The following is a 19,526-nucleotide window of genomic DNA, read 5'->3' as shown; positions in this document are numbered from 1 at the left end:
GCCAAGACTTAAAGTAACTCAAGTTATCATCATGTAGTTGGCTTATTTAGTCATGTAGCCTATATCTTACAGTACATTAGAAATACTGGGGCACAATATTTTCGGGATGTTGGTTATTTTAACGTACATACTTGATTTTTTTTTAAATATATAATTATAACAATAATAATAATAATAATAATAATAATAATAATAATAATAATAATAATAATAATAATAATAATAATAATAATAATAATAATAATAATAATAATAAATAAAGAAATAAAGAAATAAAGAAATAAATAATGTTTTTTTTTTTTTTTTACTTCTTTACCTAGGTCTTTTAGCCCGTAAAAAAAGCCTAATCAAATTACACAGTGGTGATATTATTATTAGTATTATTATTACTTTTCTTTTCCATTTTTAGAGACATTACGACCTCCTCTATTCACGGTGCGCCACTGTTCTGTGCTTTCCGGTAATCCCAGCGGCGGGCGGTCAGCTGATCCTCCAACACTGGACTAACCGAGGCAGCAGCAGCAGCAGCAGGAGCAGGAACAGGAAAAAGCAGGAACAACACCATGGCTGCAGAGATCCACTCCAGGCCCCAGACCGCCAGGCCGGTGCTGCTGAACAAGATCGAAGGCCACTCGGACGCGGTCAACGCCGCCGTTCTCATCCCGAAGGAGGACGGCGTTATTACGGTTAGCGAGGACAGGTGAGCGAGCGAGCGAGCGGCTAATGGTGGTAGCATCACACAAGAAGAAGTACACAGCCAGCGAGATCCGTCCATTTGCTGGTCATTACACATTATTTAATGCTACAAAAACGCCCCCAAAAGTGCTCCAAACAGTGCGTAATGGTGCGCTTCGTAAAAGGGCTGATCCATATGGAACAACAATAACAACAACAGTTTACGCGTCTTGTATTCGGCTTAAGTTCTGCACAATTGGGAATATATAGCTAACATGACCGAATACATTTGCCATTTGCCGTTGTCTAAAGCAAAATACAGCTTCATGCAATTCTTGTTCTATGAGTTTGAACAGACGTATTGGCAGGGAAATGGTTGTTTACTCACATAGCCTGATCACTGGCTAACTAGATCGTCACTGCCCAGAGCTACACAGGGAATAGCAATATCAAGATCAATTGTTGCTGCATTAAAGAGGGCATTGTTATCATCTTCAATATTTTGTTATTCGTGTAGTTTGTTTCTAATGTGTCTGATTCAAAGCTTTCGTGACCCGAGCATCACGCGTTTTCAGCTTAGTCACTGGGAATGAGAAGTGATTAAAACCCAAGTGCTCCATGTTTGAACTGTTTAGTACAAAAATTCCAAGTAAATGTTTTAACCTGTCACCTGTCACAAACAAAAAATCCCCCGGAGTCGTGCTCTGTTGTGTACATAGTAGTGTTTGCTTTCCATATATTAACAGTGTTCATTTCTTTAGTTCAAAGTCAAATTGATGCTGAGGAACATCAGGTTAAATCTAATACCAAAGAGCAAGTTTAGTTCCATGCTCATGTGGGAGAATGTCAAGAAATCAATGGAACTGGATTTAATCGGTTACATTTGATTATCTGACTGTGTGGATTTTAGGATTGGTTGAAAACTCGACTGTAACTGAAACGATAATGACAAAGTCTAGAGTAAAACGATATTAAATGTTTACTGGCACTAAGACTGAATGAAACATGGAGTCTAAATGAACACTGTAGATTGCCTGTCCTTGCTTGTCGGCCTTGGCTGCCACTGCCAGTGTGTGATGAAGTACTTTCTTTGCCAAGTATGCAACTCTCGGTGTACAGAGTTCTTTTCCTTTTAAGTTTGGCTGCACAACACGCTGCCATATTGTTGTTTTTGGAATTACAAATATCCGCATCTAAAGAAGTCTCATTCATGATTTACCTAAAGTTTCATTTTATTTGCTGGTCCTGTTTTTTTGTTGTTGACAATTTGACAGTTGCGATACGCCAGTACTGTAATAATCGATATACTGCACGAAATATGATACGTCACTATTTTAAAAAAAAAACATTCGAGATTTTTACCCTTTTTTATCATTTGCATTTGTTCATTTGTGCATTTGTTGTTGTGCATTGTTCCCTTTTTTTTTTATTACTTATCTTTAAATAGGTTTATTGTTCCGTGGCAGATCACTTCATTTACATTTAAAGCCACACCGCGTAGAATTTTACCCAAAAAATCAATTGAAATACAAGCTTTTTTTTTTAGAGCAGATATTTTCAGCATTGAAAAATACCTCAAACAAACATGTGATGTTGCTGTGAGCGGCTCGGCTCTCCTACGACGTAACATCATTTTACCAGGAGCGGGTACGTCTCCAGCTCGTTTCCAAGGAGATGTCGACTAAAGTCAGCAGCTGGTCATTAGGAGCATGTTTTGTACTGATGGCAACAGTATAGTCCAAAATGTTACACAGTGTGCCTTTAAATAAACAAGAAACCACAGTCGCCAAAAGGAATACACTGATGACAAGTTGTTATTTATAATTATAACGTCAGCCAATATATTGCATTATCAAGTATTGATAATATGTTGTGCCACACAAAATCGCAATATATTTCACAAAATCGATATAATGTCACATGCCTGCAAATGGTGAGTAAAATATCACAACAACATTGTGATGATTGTTGAATATGCAATATTGAAGATAGCCAAAGTAACTCCCTGATAATTCTTCTTCACGTAAAGTCCCTTTGTTGCCAGCAGAGGGCGCAGGGACTGAAATGAAGGAGGCGAACAACAGTTGCTGCTAGAGTCAGGTTTAGCAGAGAAGGCAATTTGAGCTCTGACATGATCTTGTTCAGGTAATTGATGGAGGACCAGCCAACAGATGAAGTAGTGTAGCTCCATAATTACTCAAGCAGGTAATGGTGATGTGTCATAGTGACCATGATGTTTTGATTAGCTTTTGTTTATTTGAGCTTTTCTTTATATGTTTCCTCTTTAGAACAATCCGAGTCTGGCTGAAGAGAGACAGTGGACAATACTGGCCCAGTATCTACCACACAGTCTCCTGTAAGTAACACTGGAACACTTTAAGGCTAAAGTAAAAGTACTACTATCATCACCAGTGAAGTCTGGCCTTAAACCTCTGTGTGCCTGTTTCAGCTCCGTGCTCGTGTATGTCGTACCACCATGACAGCAGGCGCATCTTCATCGGCCAAGACAATGGAGCTGTTGTGGTGAGTAAAGCTGCTTTACACCAAACTATTCCCACTGTCAAATGTTTAAAGGGGCTAGATGTAAGCTGTCACTTCTATACTAAAATATACTACGGAACTATACTATACCAAGCAGTGAGTTATGCATTAGGCACAATCCAAGCACAATTAGACTTTGATTTTAGTGCCTGCACTATATCCGGCAACTCTAGCCCTAACCCAAAATAACATCCATGTGCACTGTGGGTTAGTGCCGCACAATTCTGCAACACAGATCTAAATGGGACCTGTCAGGCAAGTATTAGGTTTATGATATGTTTTAAAATAGAATTAAAAAAATGCTATCTCATGGTTGTAGAGGTGCCAATATGTTTATGAGATGAGGCCCCACAGAGACAAGATCTTTTGTCATTTGTAAAGCCATTGTCCAGCCTACTTATTATACCCGTTTGTCCCTTGTGTGTTCTTTTTTGACAAACGAGAGGAAGTTTGTACATTTAAAATCGCTTGTTGTGGTCCACAGTCAGTCCTAACACATTTCCAACGTGTTTTTCACAGGAGTTTCTCATATCTGAGGATTTTAACAAGATGAACCATGTCAAGACGTATCCAGGTAACGTCCTCTTTTCACTTTCTGTCATTACGAGACTCTGCCTGATGGAGGTGTTATAGTCACCCTCTCACCTAGAATGTCACAGTTTCCCTTTCTGGACTCTCAAAATGTTTGCTGTTGAAATTTTGACCTTTCATGGCACAATGGGGCTTTGTTGTGCGTTCATTCTCGTTACTGCCGTGTTAATCTTGATTTTTTTTTTTTACACTTGGACGGTGCCAAACCTAATTAACATTTTGCATTCGTATTATTGTTTGCAAACATATGTAGTCAGTCATTAGGCATAGCCCTGGCTGTGTTTGAGATATATTATGTGTTCATGTAAATGCTGCCGCAGTGGGTTTGTTGATGGAGGAGTCGGCCGTTAAGCCTCAGGCCGAGAAGTTTCATTTTTTTTTACACCAACCTTCTGGTTTTGCGAGTTTTCTTTGAGTCTTTTGCATGACTGTTGTTGTGTAAAAACATGATCAGAGGGCGATGGCTTCACTTCTGCTTTGTTGTTGGGCGCACCGTGCGTCTCAGGCTCGACCTACATCGTGGACCAGGATCATACAGTCCTATGTAGGGCTGGGTACCAGTTTAGCTTCTACAGGTACCGAAAAAAAATGTACCTTTTGAGGCCGTTGATCCAGGGACTAGATTAAAGGAAGTGACTTGGTTGTTTCAGCTCAAATTAGTTGTTTTTTTCAATGTTTTCTCAATTTTTTCCCTCATTTTTGCTCATTTTTATTACAGATATTTTCCTGATTGCCCCCATTTTAAATTATTCCCATTTTTCACACATTCCCTGACATTGGAGATGAACCCGATATTGTAAATTTGCACATCTTCCACACATTATTGTTCTATTTTCTGGTCCTAGATGACAAATATTTTAGTATAGGTATGGGTATTGGTATCGATAACCTATATTGTTAAAGCACCGGTATTGAAAAGAGAAAAAGTAACTGTACCCAGCCCTACTAGTCTTTTGTCTTTGTCTAAACCCTGTGATTAACCCCGGCCTGTGTGTGTGTGTGTGTGTGTTTGCAGCCCACCAGAACCGAGTGTCAGACATGGTGTTTTCTCTGGAGAGCGAGTGGGTGGTGAGCACCGGGCACGACAAGAGCGTGAGCTGGATGTGCACCCACAGCGGCAGCATGCTGGGGCGACACTACTTCAACGCATGGGCCTCCTGCCTACAGTATCCTTCAGCCTCTCATCTTCTCTTCATCTTCTTGCTATACTTATATTCTATACTTAGTCGTCACACAGTCACTAAATGGTCACTTGGGGGAACGTTTTTATCAGGTCACGACTCCCCGAGCTCGAGAGGCAAATCCATGTTGGGCAAGTTTCAAAATTGAACATTAGAAAATTGTTGTTTACTGGATGAAAATGAGTCGTCCAGACATTTAACCCCTTAACGCCTATTGGCGTAAATCGGCAACATACCTCTTCTTGCCAGACTGTGGCTAAAATAACGCACGTTTTCCCTTGATACCTGTTTGCGCACATCCATGCCGTACCTAGGAACGTTTTGCAAGCACTAGTTTCTCGTAGGACCGGTCAGAGAAGGAACCACAAGCGGGTCATGGTAGCTATTTAGCGGAAATAGCATTTCTGCAAATCGAGGCAGCAACTTTGATGAAATCTTCAAATGTAAATTGAGTTGTGCTAAAATAAAATTATGCAGCAGCTCCTTGTTTCCATCTTTAGATTATTGACTGGAATGAACTTCGTGTGATGGATTTTTTTTTTGTTATTTGAAGATTTAGGTACGTTGCCAATCGGCAACATCAGGCCATAAAGGAAAACTGCAGTAGCTCCATCTGGTGGCCACAGTGACCGCATTTTAGTAGTATTTAGATGTATTACAGTGCTAAAACGTTTTTTAGAACATGCCATTTTAGTGAAATTCTATAATCATTGTAACAATAACATACAAAGATATAAAAAAAAAAGTTAGCCCTTTTTTTACACAGAACAAAATGAAACCGTTGGTGTTGTTTGCAAAGCGACCACAAGGTGGACCTACTGGACCACAAACAAGAGTTCCACGTCCGAAAATAATGTGCAATTATAATATAATTTGCAAATAAGTAATGGTACATAGACGTATCTGATGTACAATGTATTATAAAACCTCAGGAAAGGGAGCAAAATCTGATAATTAGTCATAAAAATTGTAGATATTTTGTAGATAAATTGTCTGCACCTTTATAAAGTGCTTTTTTTTCACCTCCTTACATCAGGTGATGAAAGCAGCAGCAGCAGGGAAAGCACTGATGACAGGAACAGCAGTAATGAAGATGTTACTGAACATCCTGATGCCCTTCCTGTTACCAGAGCTGCTGCTGCAGGACGGCATCAGCTGCTCAAAATCAACACTTTGCAAGAATTTAGTGAAAAGCGTTAGCTCTGTTTACTGTTCTAATATCCTAACCTGAATACACAAGTGTTCAGTGTATCTTACAGTGCATTTACATTTGTAATAATTGTGAATAAATACATTTTGTCATTTTCATACATTTACAACTTTTGCCTGTTGTTGCCGAATTACAACATACCCAAAATTGCACTTATGCCTGTTGTTGCCGATTGGCAACATACCTAAAACTATATCTATACTATGTGCGACATAAAAATTTACAATCTCCACTTAATTTAGCATCAGCTTGAAAGCAAAAACACTGATAATAAATTTTTTTATATAATGGGAAATTAGTTCAGGCGTTAAGGGGTTAAACTAAGGATGGGACCGAGCTCATACTGGTGTTGGATATCGGAGCCGATACTGGAAAAAAACGATATTGGGTATCGGCTACAAATATCCAATACTGAACCGATACCTTTTTGGCCTCTCACCGCTTGTAAAACACAACTTTCACTAACTAAATATATACGCGAATATGAATTAGCTGATTTAGTTTTAACCTCTGCAATTGTATTTTTGATCGGTTAGCATCAGTGTGCTAAAGCTGGCGGGAGCATGCTAGTGCTAACGTCAACGAATCAAAGTTTGGACAGAGACTGTGATAGAAATGCCTAAAGTAATAAAATCAAATGTGCCACTGCTGGAGCGGCCAAGTGTTTGTGTTTTAGTTTATGAAATAACTGATGTGATATATTTGTAATGATCGTGTCCCTTTATGTGAGTTCTTTTATAATGAAACCTAAACAGCCTGTCACACCCAATGATATTTAGTGTGGAAAAGTCCAGTGATCCATTAGTTTATCATATAGATATAATTGATCATTTATCTGTAAGACTTTATAGAGCTCCACAGTCCCGCCCCTTGCGGTCTCGTTGCTCCCTGTCTACACGAGCGTCGATTTTCCAAAAATTCAAATATTAAGAGTTTAACGTCACCGCAAAAGCTAATCAGCTATGTAGCAATTCGTGACCATTAAATGTTTCATTTCAATCCAAAAAGAAGGCATGATGTTGAAGAAAAGGCAAAGGTACAAGGCTGTGTACATCATTCACTTCCTGACTATAGAAACTCCGTATCCCAAGAACCATTGCGACATCGCGCCCGCTGGTCGAGGCAACGAGGTTTTCAGCAAACACGGCGGGTTTCTTTTACTTTGCAGACAAAAGTTCTATATTATTTCACTATTAAACAATCTGAATCCTGCTCCTTGGAATAAAAATGATCGGTGGTTTGTTTAATTGGATCGTTGGAAACATTTGTTTGACGTTTTTCTTACTGTCGGTGTTAGAAATGGATAAAATGTCAACTATCTGCCTGCATTATGTTTTAATAAATTGTTTATAATATGTTGTCTACATTACAATAAATAAACACGTGTGGGAACGTGAAGCTCCACCAATCAAAAGCCTCGTAGTAGATCATGGGACTCCCGAGCATCCTGGGTAATGTAGAGGAGAGGAGGCGGGACTGTGGAGCTCTATTGATCTTAAAATGGAGAAAAGAGGATCATTCACTTTTTCACTCAGAGCAGCCACTTTTAAGAAAGTCTCTTATTATCGGTTAATATCGAATATCGGCAGATGCTCAAACCCCAGTATCTGTATCGGTACCCAAAGCAAAAAAGCTGGAGCGGTGCATCTCTAATTTAAATGTTGTGTTTTTCTGTATTGCTATTAAACATGTCATACTTTAAAAGCACAATGAGTCGGTCTCCAGCCTTGACGGCCCCCCTCAGATACGACCACGACACGCAACACGCGTTTGTGGGCGACTACTCGGGACAGATCACACTGCTCAAACTGGAGAAGCAGACCTACTCCACCATCACCACGCTCAAGGGCCACGAGGGTAAGAAGCCGCGCACAGGGGAAGTACCTCCCTCTAGTTTTGTTTCTTAAAAAATTGAACTGAAAATGTGTTTTGGTCACATGCAAATCAGCATTATGTCCATTTCCCCCTTGTGTATTCGAGAAGATTCAAGAAAACCTCCTACGGCGCTCCTTTATAGACATACAAAATGTGTGTACATGTTTGGACCGTGACTATTCGCGTATCCACACTTTTGCTTTGTCAGCACAGAGTTAAATGGAAAGTCGATCGAAAGCAAAGTCCAAGCGCGATCATGTGGCTGTGCCCTCATACCAAACGTCTGACATCAAGGCTCTATTATGATGATGTGTTTACTGGCCTCTGGGAAATGAGCCACCCCGTCACATGAACACAGTGTGAGGCGGCGCTGGTCATTTTCACACGCACAAAAAGCTAATTAAAAGGAGAAAGTTTTATCTGCGCAGCTCAGGGCCGGCGTCGCCATGGCAGTTATCAGCGGCGCCACAACACATCTGCCTGCGACATAAAGAAGACGTGATTCAGGCTTTTGTCCTCGCGCTGAAAGAACCCACTTATGAGAGGTGTTCTGTTCAAATGAGTCCATCTTATTCGCTCATGATGGCTGTTTTGTTTTGTTGTCGCCCTCCTGGAACAAACAAAAGATTCTTATTTGAACCCTTTAACCCCCCTCCTGAACCGAGCGCATTATCTCCTGTTTGGCTTCACCCAAATCTAAAAGCTTCTCGAAAACCAGGGTGAAAGTGCAAGAAATAACATTACAAAAAAGGCAACAAAAGAGCGACGGAATAGCAAGAAAAACACAATTGAAAAGCGACCAAAAATAAATAATAATAAATAAAAAAATAAATAAAAATGACAAGGCAAAAATGAATTAAGACGGTGAAAACTGCAAAAGGTGAATTATCTGGTTTAAGTCACTGCGTTTAATTCCCCGGTCCCACAGTACATCTATGATTGTCAAAGTTCAAAGTCTAAAATAAACCCAGCCCTTATTAGGGAAAAAGTCAAAAATTCGCCTGTACTTGCACTGTCAGACACTAGGTGGTGCCAAATTGCTGGGTTTCAGTACATTTGATTTGTACATTTATTTGTATTTGATTGAGATGGGAGCAGGTAGAAGACATCATTTAGTGTGAGTGGTGTTAGCAACATCCAAAACATCCTAAAAGCAAGTTTCAGTGCCACTTCTTTGACCATACTTTCATTATTGATGCTGTTTTGCTATTTTAATTGATCTTTTTGAAAGTGCATTTGACACATTCAACACATTTTTTGCCAAAACATAGTTAACACGATTATATTTAAGATTTTGCTTAAGATTTTACCCAGCATTCTTTAGTTTTGCCATTTTTGTGATGTTTATAGTTTTACTTCCTTATTGGGCACTGACAGTGATACAGGTAAGGATTAAACAACGAGGAGTCGTGCATTAGACGGTTATAATGCACGACGCGGAGTCAAGAGTGTTTCTGATAATGATAAGTGTTTCTGATAATTATAATCACCCATTCAGCCACTGGGTCACTTTCTTTTTCCCCACATAAAAAGACATATGATACACTAGGCCTGTGCAATTAATCGAATCACGATTTCGATTTCGATTATTACAGTAAACGGTTACAAAAATAGCGTATTTTTATTGTTTTTTTAATTTATTCAAAAAGACTAGCAAAGACAAACAAACAATACGTAACAATTTCAACAGTTACAATACATTTGACAAACTAACACCAAGACAGGATTACAAAACAACACAAACTGCAGTAGACAACAGTCTTGACTAGACAGACAACACAGCACAATGCATTAAAAAAAAAAAAAAAAAAAAAAATAGTAGTAGCTTTAGTAAATGTTGGGTTGATGATGAGGATGTTCATCCTTTTAACTTATTATAGAAAAAACGATTATTAAGGATGCCCTCCCGCTTGTCCATCTGAAGCGATCTCTCATGAAGCAAAGCAAACTTGCATTATTTCAGGCCGCTGGGATTATTTTCCCTTCACATTTCACGTGCCACGGCTCCTGCTTTTGCCTGACATCAAACAAACAGCGCTGTGTGATGATGTCATCAGGCCGCGCTGCTCAGTTTACTTGCGCAGGTGTGAGGGCGGGCCAGCAGGGGGCATACTTGAAATCATTTGTACTTGTATGACTGTTCAGAAAACAGCAGTTTCAGCATTGTTTTTTGATTAACAAATACATAAAATAATTTCAATTATGACTAAAATAAAAGAAAAATGTTTCAATAATTGAGAACCCCTATTATGCACCTTTAATGTTTCAGGCTGTGCTTCCCAAAGTTGGGTCTGGGGCCTTAGAGCCAATACAGGGGGGTTCTCGCAGCCCTGCTGGACAAAGTTCTGCTGGGCCGAAGTGTCACCAAGAGCTGCCGAACAGGAGCTGCGAGAACAAACTGACGTCACTTTGTTCTCGCGTCTTGTGGAGTATGAATAGGCCTGTAGTCTCCTATGGATTGACTGAAATAATATTGTGTTACACCTGCACTTGGCTCCTCAGTACTTATATAACTACTTATATATTTACCTCTTACAGGTCTGAACCGAACGTATTTTCTCCAGTTCAGCTTTACCTAAATCTAAAAGTCACTGTGTGTGTTTGTTTTTGTCATGTTTCGTCAGGTTTTTGTCACTTTGTTGTTGCGTTTTCATCCTCGTTTTTGTCGATATTTTGATGCCTTTTTTTTTTCAAGCTTTCAGATTTGGGTAAAGCCATACTGGGAAATATATGCTGGGTTTAGAGGTTAATAGTCACTATAATGACTCCCATTGATTTCAAAAATCTTTTAAATGATGGAGAAGAGTTCAAATGTATACTGAATGTTTAGTTTAATGAAAAAGTGTGAACGTCACTCACAGCCCTAATGTTCTTTTTTCAGGCAGTATAGCCGCCCTGTGGTGGGACCCTGTGCAGAGGCTGCTGTTTTCCGGAGCGTCCGATCACAGCGTCATCATGTGGGACATCGGGGGACGCAAAGGACGGACACTACTGCTGCAGGGACACCAGTAAGAAAGTCGAATGACGCTTGACCATGGCTTCTAGTGGGTGAAGTTGGTAGAATATGGCGCTGCATGTGAGTCTGAGGTCCGTCGTGCATTGCCTGTATGTTCTAGCGGCGTCTTTCCTCTCGGTCTAGGCTCTTATCTCCTCTCTGTTGTCAAAGCCAGGCCTTTGTGGTGTCAGTTGCAGCTGCCTCCTTTTTTATCTCCCGTTCGCCGCCCACAGATCAGCCTAACCCTTTCTCAGTGCGCTGTGTGGAAACAGGCCTCATAAAGCAGGGTTTATGGAGGATTCTCTCTGAAAGACCCATCAAATCTGCACTGTATGAACAGACTGTAATACACTACGTAGAACTTGCTAACAAAGGTTTACACATTTGCCCGACTCTAACGCGGTGGAACGTGAATGTGACATCATTTAGCAAGTCCGACCACACAGATAAAATGAAAAACAGGGAAATCTCGCTTGCTCTGTTTCAGCGAGCGAGTCCAGGCCATTCGGTACCTGCAGCTCACCAGGCAGTTGGTGTCATGTTCGGCGGACGGGGGCATCGCTGTGTGGAACATGGACATCCAAAGAGACGAGGTAACGTTCACAACTAATTAAACACGCATCTTTAAAGTCTCCATTGAGCTGTCACTTTGGCAGGCTGAAGAAATCAGGACTTGAGAGATTTAAATACAGTGTTGTTAAGGGCTAGTTAAAAACACAAAAGAATGACTGATGCTCAGTGGTGCCTGTGTCGGCTCTGTTTTTGTCTGTGTTTTATTTCTATGGAGCGCTGGCCACGCCTCACTGAAAAAGATAAACTGTACATAGCAAAACAAACAGCATGCAGCTGTTGGATAATCACTTACAACATGTTCAAAATAGAGAAGCACCGATCCAGCTTTTGTGCTACTCATATCTATAATAACCGGTACCAAAGTCAATGGTCCGTTTTCCTCCATTTGAAGATCATAAAGTCTTATCTCGTCTTACAAACCAGATGAATTATTTCTATTAAAAACTCACTTAAGCGGGACAATGGAAATGTCTCCTTGAAACGCAGTCTAGATGTGGTTTTGTGGCACTTGGAAGACATGTGTGGTTTATTTATGGAAAACTGTTGTTGTTTTGGTGTTAGGGGTGTGCGAGTTGATCTACTGTATCAAAGTAGGCCCGTGCGCAACCTACGCGCAAGCAGACGTGTCAAGGCAATCTCGCTTTTGATTATTTCATGAGGCCACTTTTGATGATCCAATCAGTTTCCTTGATTAGTTGCCTTTCGCATTAGCATATATGACGCAACATTTTTGCGCATAATTAAAAATGCGCAGGTTAAAACTAAGTGCCATAATTCCAGGTTCTGTGCCTCGAAATGAGGTACAGCATGCCCATATTTATTCATGTTATATTAACTCCCGCGGGAGGTGTTCCAGGCATGTCCTAGTGGGACAAGGCCTCGTGGAAGACCCAGGACACGCTGGTGGGACTATGTCTCCGAGCTGGCCTGGTGTCGCCTCGGGGTCCCCCCAGAACAGCTGGAGGAAGTGTGTGTGGATCGGGAAGTGTGGGCATCTCTGCTGAGACTGCTGCCCCCGCGACCCGGCCCCGGATAAAGCGGAAGAAAATGGATGGATGGAGGTTTACTTAGATGAAGTTGGTGAAAGTCGTGTTTTTAAAATGGTGAGAGCCAAAACAGGTTCAGTTCAGTATCAGATATTTGAGATGCATATGATGTCATATTTTCTCCAGTATCAGTTCCGGTGCATCCCTAGTTAAAAACCTTACACAGGATGTAAATACTTCACTGGAGGAGACGTCTATGTTCACAACCTTTAATTGTTTTTACCTTGAAGCTAATGTTAATGTGATGCAAATAAATTGTAAAACGTCTTTATTTTATGAAACACACTCTGTTTCTGTTTTTAAATCTTGTGTGAAAATATGGACAGAAAGTAGCCTTTGCCCTTATCCACCATTTTTGCCCAAAACACTCCGTGCACTGAGCCTTTTCTTCCGTCGCTCTAAAGACTAAGTCAAGGCATCAAAGAGATGACATTAAGTGCTTTCTTTGTGATTATTGCAGTTGTTCTGTGTCTGCAGAGCCTCCATGGCCATGAGCATTTACAAAAACACAGCCTGGTACCGGGTCAGTGATTTGAACTGGGCCACAGAAAAATCTATGGCATCCTCATAACATCCGCTGCCTGTATCGGTCTCGAATCAACCCCTTGCTATTAAGTGCATTCTTTAACAAGCTTAGAGTGAAGTTGGTCTTTCGTTGCAGGCACCGCAGTGGTTGGAGAGCGACTCGTGTCAGAAATGTGAGCAGCCGTTTTTCTGGAACATCAAACAGATGTGGGACAGCAAGACAATCGGACTCAGACAGGTACTAAAGTATTGAGCATGGATGACGGGATTCCCCTGTTGTTTTACTGACAAGTGCTCTTACTTGAAAAAAAAAAAAAAAAGGAAAGTCATCTGAATCTGAAAAGCTAATGTTTTTTGTTGGACTTCCCGTTTGCAGCACCATTGCAGGAAGTGCGGAAAAGCGGTGTGTGGGAAATGCAGCTCGAAGCGGTCGACGTTTCCCATGATGGGCTTCGAGTTCCCGGTGAGAGTCTGCGACGCCTGCTTCGACTCCATCAAAGACGAAGAGTGAGTATAAAGTCATTATTCATTCTCTCCACACTCGATGGCAGTAAGTTACTATTGTAGCCACAGCTGCCCTGGGGCAGACTGACCATTTACCACGTGGCTGTAATATGCTGTTTATATCCTGATCTCTTATTATGTCAGTGCCCTTTGCGTTCCTTTTTTTTTTATTTAAGCTGCCCGTTAGTAGCTGGAGTGAGCAAACTGGAATGGGTTAGAGGCATACTTTTTTTTTTGACACGCTCAGGAATCCATGCTCCTCAAAAGGCCACATAAAATCGGACCTTGACCTTAACACAAGTCCTGTAGAGCCCATGGTTGATGCAGAAAAAAATGGCCCGTGAGCCAGATCTGGCCTGCCAAGCATTTTAAACTGGCCCTCGTCTCGGCTCATTCTTTCATTTTCTGTGCTGCTCTTATAAACTTTTTGAAGTTTTTAAAGAGGGGGTATTATGCTTTTTTCAGTCACATAGCACCAGTCTATATCACACTACAATGATGACCAAACCTTCTGTTGGTCTGTAAATGCAGTAAATTAGATTAACTGCCTTGTATAAAATTGCTCCCTCAAAATGGCTGTATCGAATGTCTTGAAATAGGCCTCTGTCTCTTTAAGAACCTCTGACTCTTTCCGACACGCCCCCTCCACACGCTGTCTGTGGCGTCAGTGGGGAGGGGGTTCTGCTGAGGAGCAGTGGTTGGTTACTCGGCTGGTGACGAAAGCTCGGAGGCGTCTCCAGGAGGTGGGGGCGTTCCTAGGAGGACTCAGGCAAACCTATCCCTAAAATGGCCGCCATCAGAGTTTTTACAGATGACTCAAAAATACGTGAATGTGCCAAGGCAACACTTCAGGCATGTTTTTAATGAGGGAATGACATAATAACATGATGTAAAGCTTGAAAAAGTCGATTTTGCATAATACCCCCCCCCTTTAAGCATTTTCAGTGCTAACAACAACAAGCTAAGGATACATTTCACTGATACAATGTTTGTTTACTGCAGTGCGTCCGTAGGCTTTTTACTTGTTGGACCTCTACACCGCATTTTTCACATGGCATATTTATATTTATATTTATACATTTTATAAATATATTAACTAATAATTTTGTCGATAACCAGTATTGCTATTCATTAAGTATAATTTTGTGCAATTTTGCGGAGTTGAGCAGATTGAAGTTAGCGTTTTTGTTGGTGTGGCCGTCTGACACAATTCACGTTTTCCTCCCTCTGGTCTGGCCTCCTTCACGCTGATTAGCATGTTAACCACTACATTGATGTTTTGGTCACTGAAGCTCAAAATGGCAAAGTGCGCACCCTGCTGGCTGAACGTAGAACAGCTCTTTGTCGGGCTATTAAAACAAGCATTCTATTTACACACCTTATTTTAATTTATGCTACAAAAATGTCATAAAGCAGGCCTGATATAGGACCTTGAAGCCTTTCTCTCTGTTGCAGCCGAACTCCACTGGCCACGTTCCATGAGGGAAAACACAACATCGCACACATGGACCTAGACCCCACCAGAGGGCTGATGGTCACGTGTGGCAGCGACCGTGTTGTCAAGGTAACTATCCAATTCACATTTCACACATGCTGCAGTGAACTTTGGAGCCTCGGTTCAGGTGAGTTTCATCAATTTACTGCACGCTTTAGTTGAGTCCGTGTTCACCTGCACTGTCTGCCGATCAAGGCGAGAGAGAGAGAGAGAGTGTGTAGGCTTCATTTTACACGCGGCTAAATACAGTGGTGAACGTGACGAGAGACAACAGCGCGGACAAGGCTTTATCGTATAGAAGTTTCCATTAGAACATGACCTAGAGTGCTAATGTTGAGAGTCTCTTTCCATCAATGCAAACAGTACCTTACAACTAAAGTAACTTGTGGAACATAAATTGAAACTGTTGATGGCTGATCGTCTGTCAGGTTCGATGCATAGTTTGCATGTTCAGCGTAGGTTTCCTCTGGCAACTCCGGTTTCCCCTACCACTGAGATGATGGATGGAAATAAGCCCAATCCAGCGAGGCGTGTCTGCACCATTCCGACTAAATAAACAATATACAAACGTCTGGCGAGATGAGTCTTATAATTGAAAACACGGGCTTGTTTTTCTGATCTCCCTGTGTTTGTCTGATGATTAAATGGAGGAGCTGGCTCCAAAAAAACAAGCCAAATTGCTAGCATGAACAAGCTTCTGTTAGCCCGCATTGAACGCTATGAGGAAGCCACCCTCACTTAGTCCATCGCTAATATACAGTCTATGGTCCTCTTGGATATATGCCTGGGGTAGTGCTTGTCTGTGTCTTTCTCATGCGCTCAAAATAGTCTCCTGCTGAAGTCATAAGGTGGTTCCCTCCCAAGAAGTGCTCCTCCATTTAACACAATAAGCATTTTATTGTCTACATTGGCATTTTGTTTGCACAGACATTGCACAGAATGGTTTTCATCAATATTATTTAACATTGAAAAAAAACAAACACAATGTACCATTATTAAAGTATCCTAAAGTATTCAACAAAGCTTGAATAAGTCATAGAGTACAACTTCTGTCTCTGCAGATCTGGGACATGACGCAGGTGGTCGGCTGCAGCTTAGCCACCGGCTTCTCTCCACGCTGACCGACGGAGCGTTGACACAGGCCCCGCCCACTCGCGCACACTTCACGGAGAACCCCCTTTGTACAGTCCGTCACCGTCCCGCGCCCGGGCTCCTCCTGACCCATCGGCGACGAAGGTCTGACGAGGTCAAAACACCACGGCGAGGGCAGGGGATGCTGAAACTCTATGGGGGAAGCACTATTTTCTCCAAACTGCAAATCCACAAATGTTGAGCCTGGTCAGTTGTTGAAAGCGATTGGTTCCTCAAATTTACTGTATTAATCTCACGACTTAATGCTCTTTTGACTAATAACTATACAAATGGTTGGTTTTGGTGAAAGCTAATCATTTCACCTAAGTGTATTTGAGCAGACAGAGGAGATGGTAATCTTTCTTTTTTGTTTTGTGTGGATTGATCCAGTAATTATGTCGAATTAAAATGGATTATGTCTATTCCATTTCTGATTGACAGGTCTTCTGAATGGAGGAGATTAAAGGCCCCATACCTGACTTTAGTATGAGTGGAAAAAAAAGCGTATTTTGTCCTCCTCAAGTGTATTGTAGACTCAAAACCTACAAGCAAAAGTTTGTTAGCATTTCTGGGACCGTAGCCCTGAAAGTTGTGATAAGTGTTCATAAACTCATCCCTGTGAAGAGCCTGGAAGTTAGGAATGAGTGAAGACGATGAGTTTGGACACAACTAACAATTGTGTTTACTCACTCTGTCTTTCTTTTTTTTTTAAACAAACCAAAAAAAATCAGGTACAGAGCCTTTAGGTCAGAAGGCAGGCGAAAGTTTCCACCTAGTCTATGGTTAATAACTCACCAATGACAACAATAATAATTTTATAACAATAATAGGGCTGAGTAGCATTTTTTTTTTCAATACCGGTACTTTAACGATACTTGTTTTTCGATACCGATACCTGAACAATACCTTTTCCGATACCTGTACTAAAATATTTGTCGTCTCGAACCTGAAAAAGAGGAAGATCTGCAAATTTATGATATTGGGTTCATCTCCAATGTCAAGAAATGCGCCAACAATGGGGAATAATTTAAATGGGGGCAAAAATAAGGAATATCAAAAATAGTAAATAGGGAAAATATTAGTAGTAAAAGAAGAAGAAAAATTGCTAAAATTTTGGGTGGGAAAAATGGGGTAAACATTGGGCAAGAAAAAAAAAGAGAAAATAATTAGTGAAAGAAAAAAGGGAAAAGTGGGGCAAACATTGGGCCTGTCACTGTGGTGGTGCTAAATGTGTTTTGGCCCCCTGCAGTATAGTATTAACTTTCAGACATTCATAACAGCAGAACACAAAGCTGGAGCATAAAAGAACCTCTTGTCAGCGGTTGAGCCGTTAAGCCACGAGGACAATACAGGAATAATGGGGAACCAATCTTTGTATAAATGCATTTTCTCTTTCCTCTGTATTTCTTTAAAAACAAAAAGGTACTTAAACCATAGAGTGAAGTGAACCACTGCCCTCCATCTGAGCTTTTGCAGCCCCCGCCCCCCCCATCCTCTCAGTCTGATTTAATGACTAAGCACAATGATGCGTGTGTGCGTGCGTGTGTGTGCATGTATGTACAGTATATTGCACCCATTTCTCCCGTTCGGGACGGGTGCTGTTGATATTAGTGTTTACATAATGTTTATATTTGTTATCAAGCTTCTTTTTTTTCCACTGTTTTCAAATCCCTTGCACTGTCGACTAAATGTTACGTCAGCCTTTACCCTTTATTTCAGATCGTACTAAATTTCCAGAATTGCTCTCTGTTGCTCACAATTAGCACTTCTTAAAATGCTACATTTAAACAAAAAGGTGTTTTGTTTTTAAATTGAATGACAAAAATACTTCAAATATTGCTGTGTGTTTGTATGTAAAAACTTACTATAACCTAAGCCCATATACTGCATTCATCATATACATTTTGTAACTGGAGTAGACGACGGTTTTTAAGCTGTCACCTGGACTCTTGTTGCGTTCCAGGCGACTCGTAATATTCGGAAATTACGACTTCTGAGCGTTCCAGCGGAATGAACTCGATACCGAATATTTCAATTGCCGATTGATTTGTCCTCAGAGGTCGGAACACGGAGCTGGGAAAGACGTTTTTTTTCCCCCCAGTTTTAGTCTTGTGAGGATCGTCCGACTTTCCCAGTGGGAAATCTGACACCGAGAGGCGTTCTAGTCAGATATTCTAACTTCCGTTTGCAAATGGTTGAGTGACTTTACAACCGTTACAGGAACTAAACAGCAACTGCACTAGAGGATGTACCAACACCACAGGGAGAGCTCCAGCTAAGCCCACGGTTTCTCTCTATCTTATTTTATCTTAGTTATTATTTTTGCTAAAGAAAGGAGGTGGTTTGAGTGAGGAGAGAACGTCGAATCACAAATGTGGGGCCATAGATTGACCTATTCTTTTGTGGCGTAAGGCAGGTTCCTATACAAGTTTCCTTAAATCCTTAGTGTCTGACGAAGGCGAAACGTCTGCAACACTTAAACTACGAAGTACAGATGACAGCTTATGAACCTTTATTTACCATGGGAAACTCCTGTACGACAGAGAGCTTGCACAAACATTTTGCAGTTAGTATATACTAATAAAATTCTCTTCTCTTTTTCTTTTTCACTAGTAGGCCTTAAATCACTCAGGAGTGGTGCATTTGACTTGGCTTTAATGTATTAACCTTATAAAGTACAAATGGTACATAATAGTAGTTACAGCGTTTTCCCCATAGTTAGAATGAATAATCGTACGATTAAGTTTAAATCGACTGTGGGTTAGTCATGTTTAGGTGCAGGACAATCAGACCGGGGGAAAGCATCAAAGTCTGGTTTACAAAATGTCTGGGGGAAAAGACCAAACAGAGTCATTCTAAACAAGGAAGAAGCCTGATGGAAATCTGGACCGGATTTAACAAGGTCTAACCTGAGTCGAAACCAGACCAAATCATTTCAGTCTTTCCAATGGAATAAGCATGAACTGGGAAGTGTCTAATTTTTTTGACACATTCTCAGAAAGCCTCAATATTTCACTTTGAAAAGAAAGTTGCTTATTGCACATGCATCGCTCCCAATCTCAGTCTCTGTGTACTTTACTGTGCAAAAGAGACTTGTAGTTTTCATTTACAGTGGCCTCAATCTCCTCATCAAATCTAACCTGACAGATGACCAGACCAGAATCAGTCAAATATTCCAAAAATC

At 40.9% G+C, this 19,526-nt stretch overlaps 1 protein-coding gene across 1 annotated transcript; it reads left to right on the top strand.

Annotated features, from left to right (window-relative positions):
- The first annotated feature begins 489 nt into the window (after positions 1 to 489).
- Positions 490 to 16,955, top strand: wdfy1 (WD repeat and FYVE domain containing 1). Its single transcript, XM_079580537.1, has 12 exons — positions 490 to 700; positions 2,964 to 3,031; positions 3,125 to 3,198; positions 3,736 to 3,790; positions 4,823 to 4,973; positions 7,943 to 8,055; positions 10,955 to 11,081; positions 11,556 to 11,661; positions 13,349 to 13,450; positions 13,589 to 13,719; positions 15,172 to 15,280; positions 16,273 to 16,955. The coding sequence occupies exons 1-12, from the start codon at positions 564 to 566 to the stop codon at positions 16,330 to 16,332; spliced, it is 1,233 nt and encodes a 410-aa protein (XP_079436663.1). The 5' UTR covers positions 490 to 563; the 3' UTR covers positions 16,333 to 16,955.
- Positions 16,956 to 19,526: the final 2,571 nt, after the last annotated feature.

The sequence above is a fragment of the Gobius niger genome (genome assembly GCF_951799975.1).
Source record: "Gobius niger genome assembly, chromosome: 1".
Classification (NCBI taxonomy): domain Eukaryota; kingdom Metazoa; phylum Chordata; class Actinopteri; order Gobiiformes; family Gobiidae; genus Gobius; species Gobius niger.
This window is presented reverse-complemented; position numbering and strand designations above follow the sequence as displayed.

What these genes read in the sequence shown, in the direction of transcription:
- wdfy1 (XM_079580537.1), top strand. Translation starts at nt 564, where the DNA reads ATGGCTGCAGAGATCCACTCCAGGCCCCAGACCGCCAGGCCGGTGCTG. An exon ending in TATCTACCACACAGTCTCCT is followed by an intron (nt 3,032 to 3,124) that starts GTAAGTAACACT and finishes TGCCTGTTTCAG; the next exon opens with CTCCGTGCTCGTGTATGTCG. An exon ending in AAGACAATGGAGCTGTTGTG is followed by an intron (nt 3,199 to 3,735) that starts GTGAGTAAAGCT and finishes TGTTTTTCACAG; the next exon opens with GAGTTTCTCATATCTGAGGA.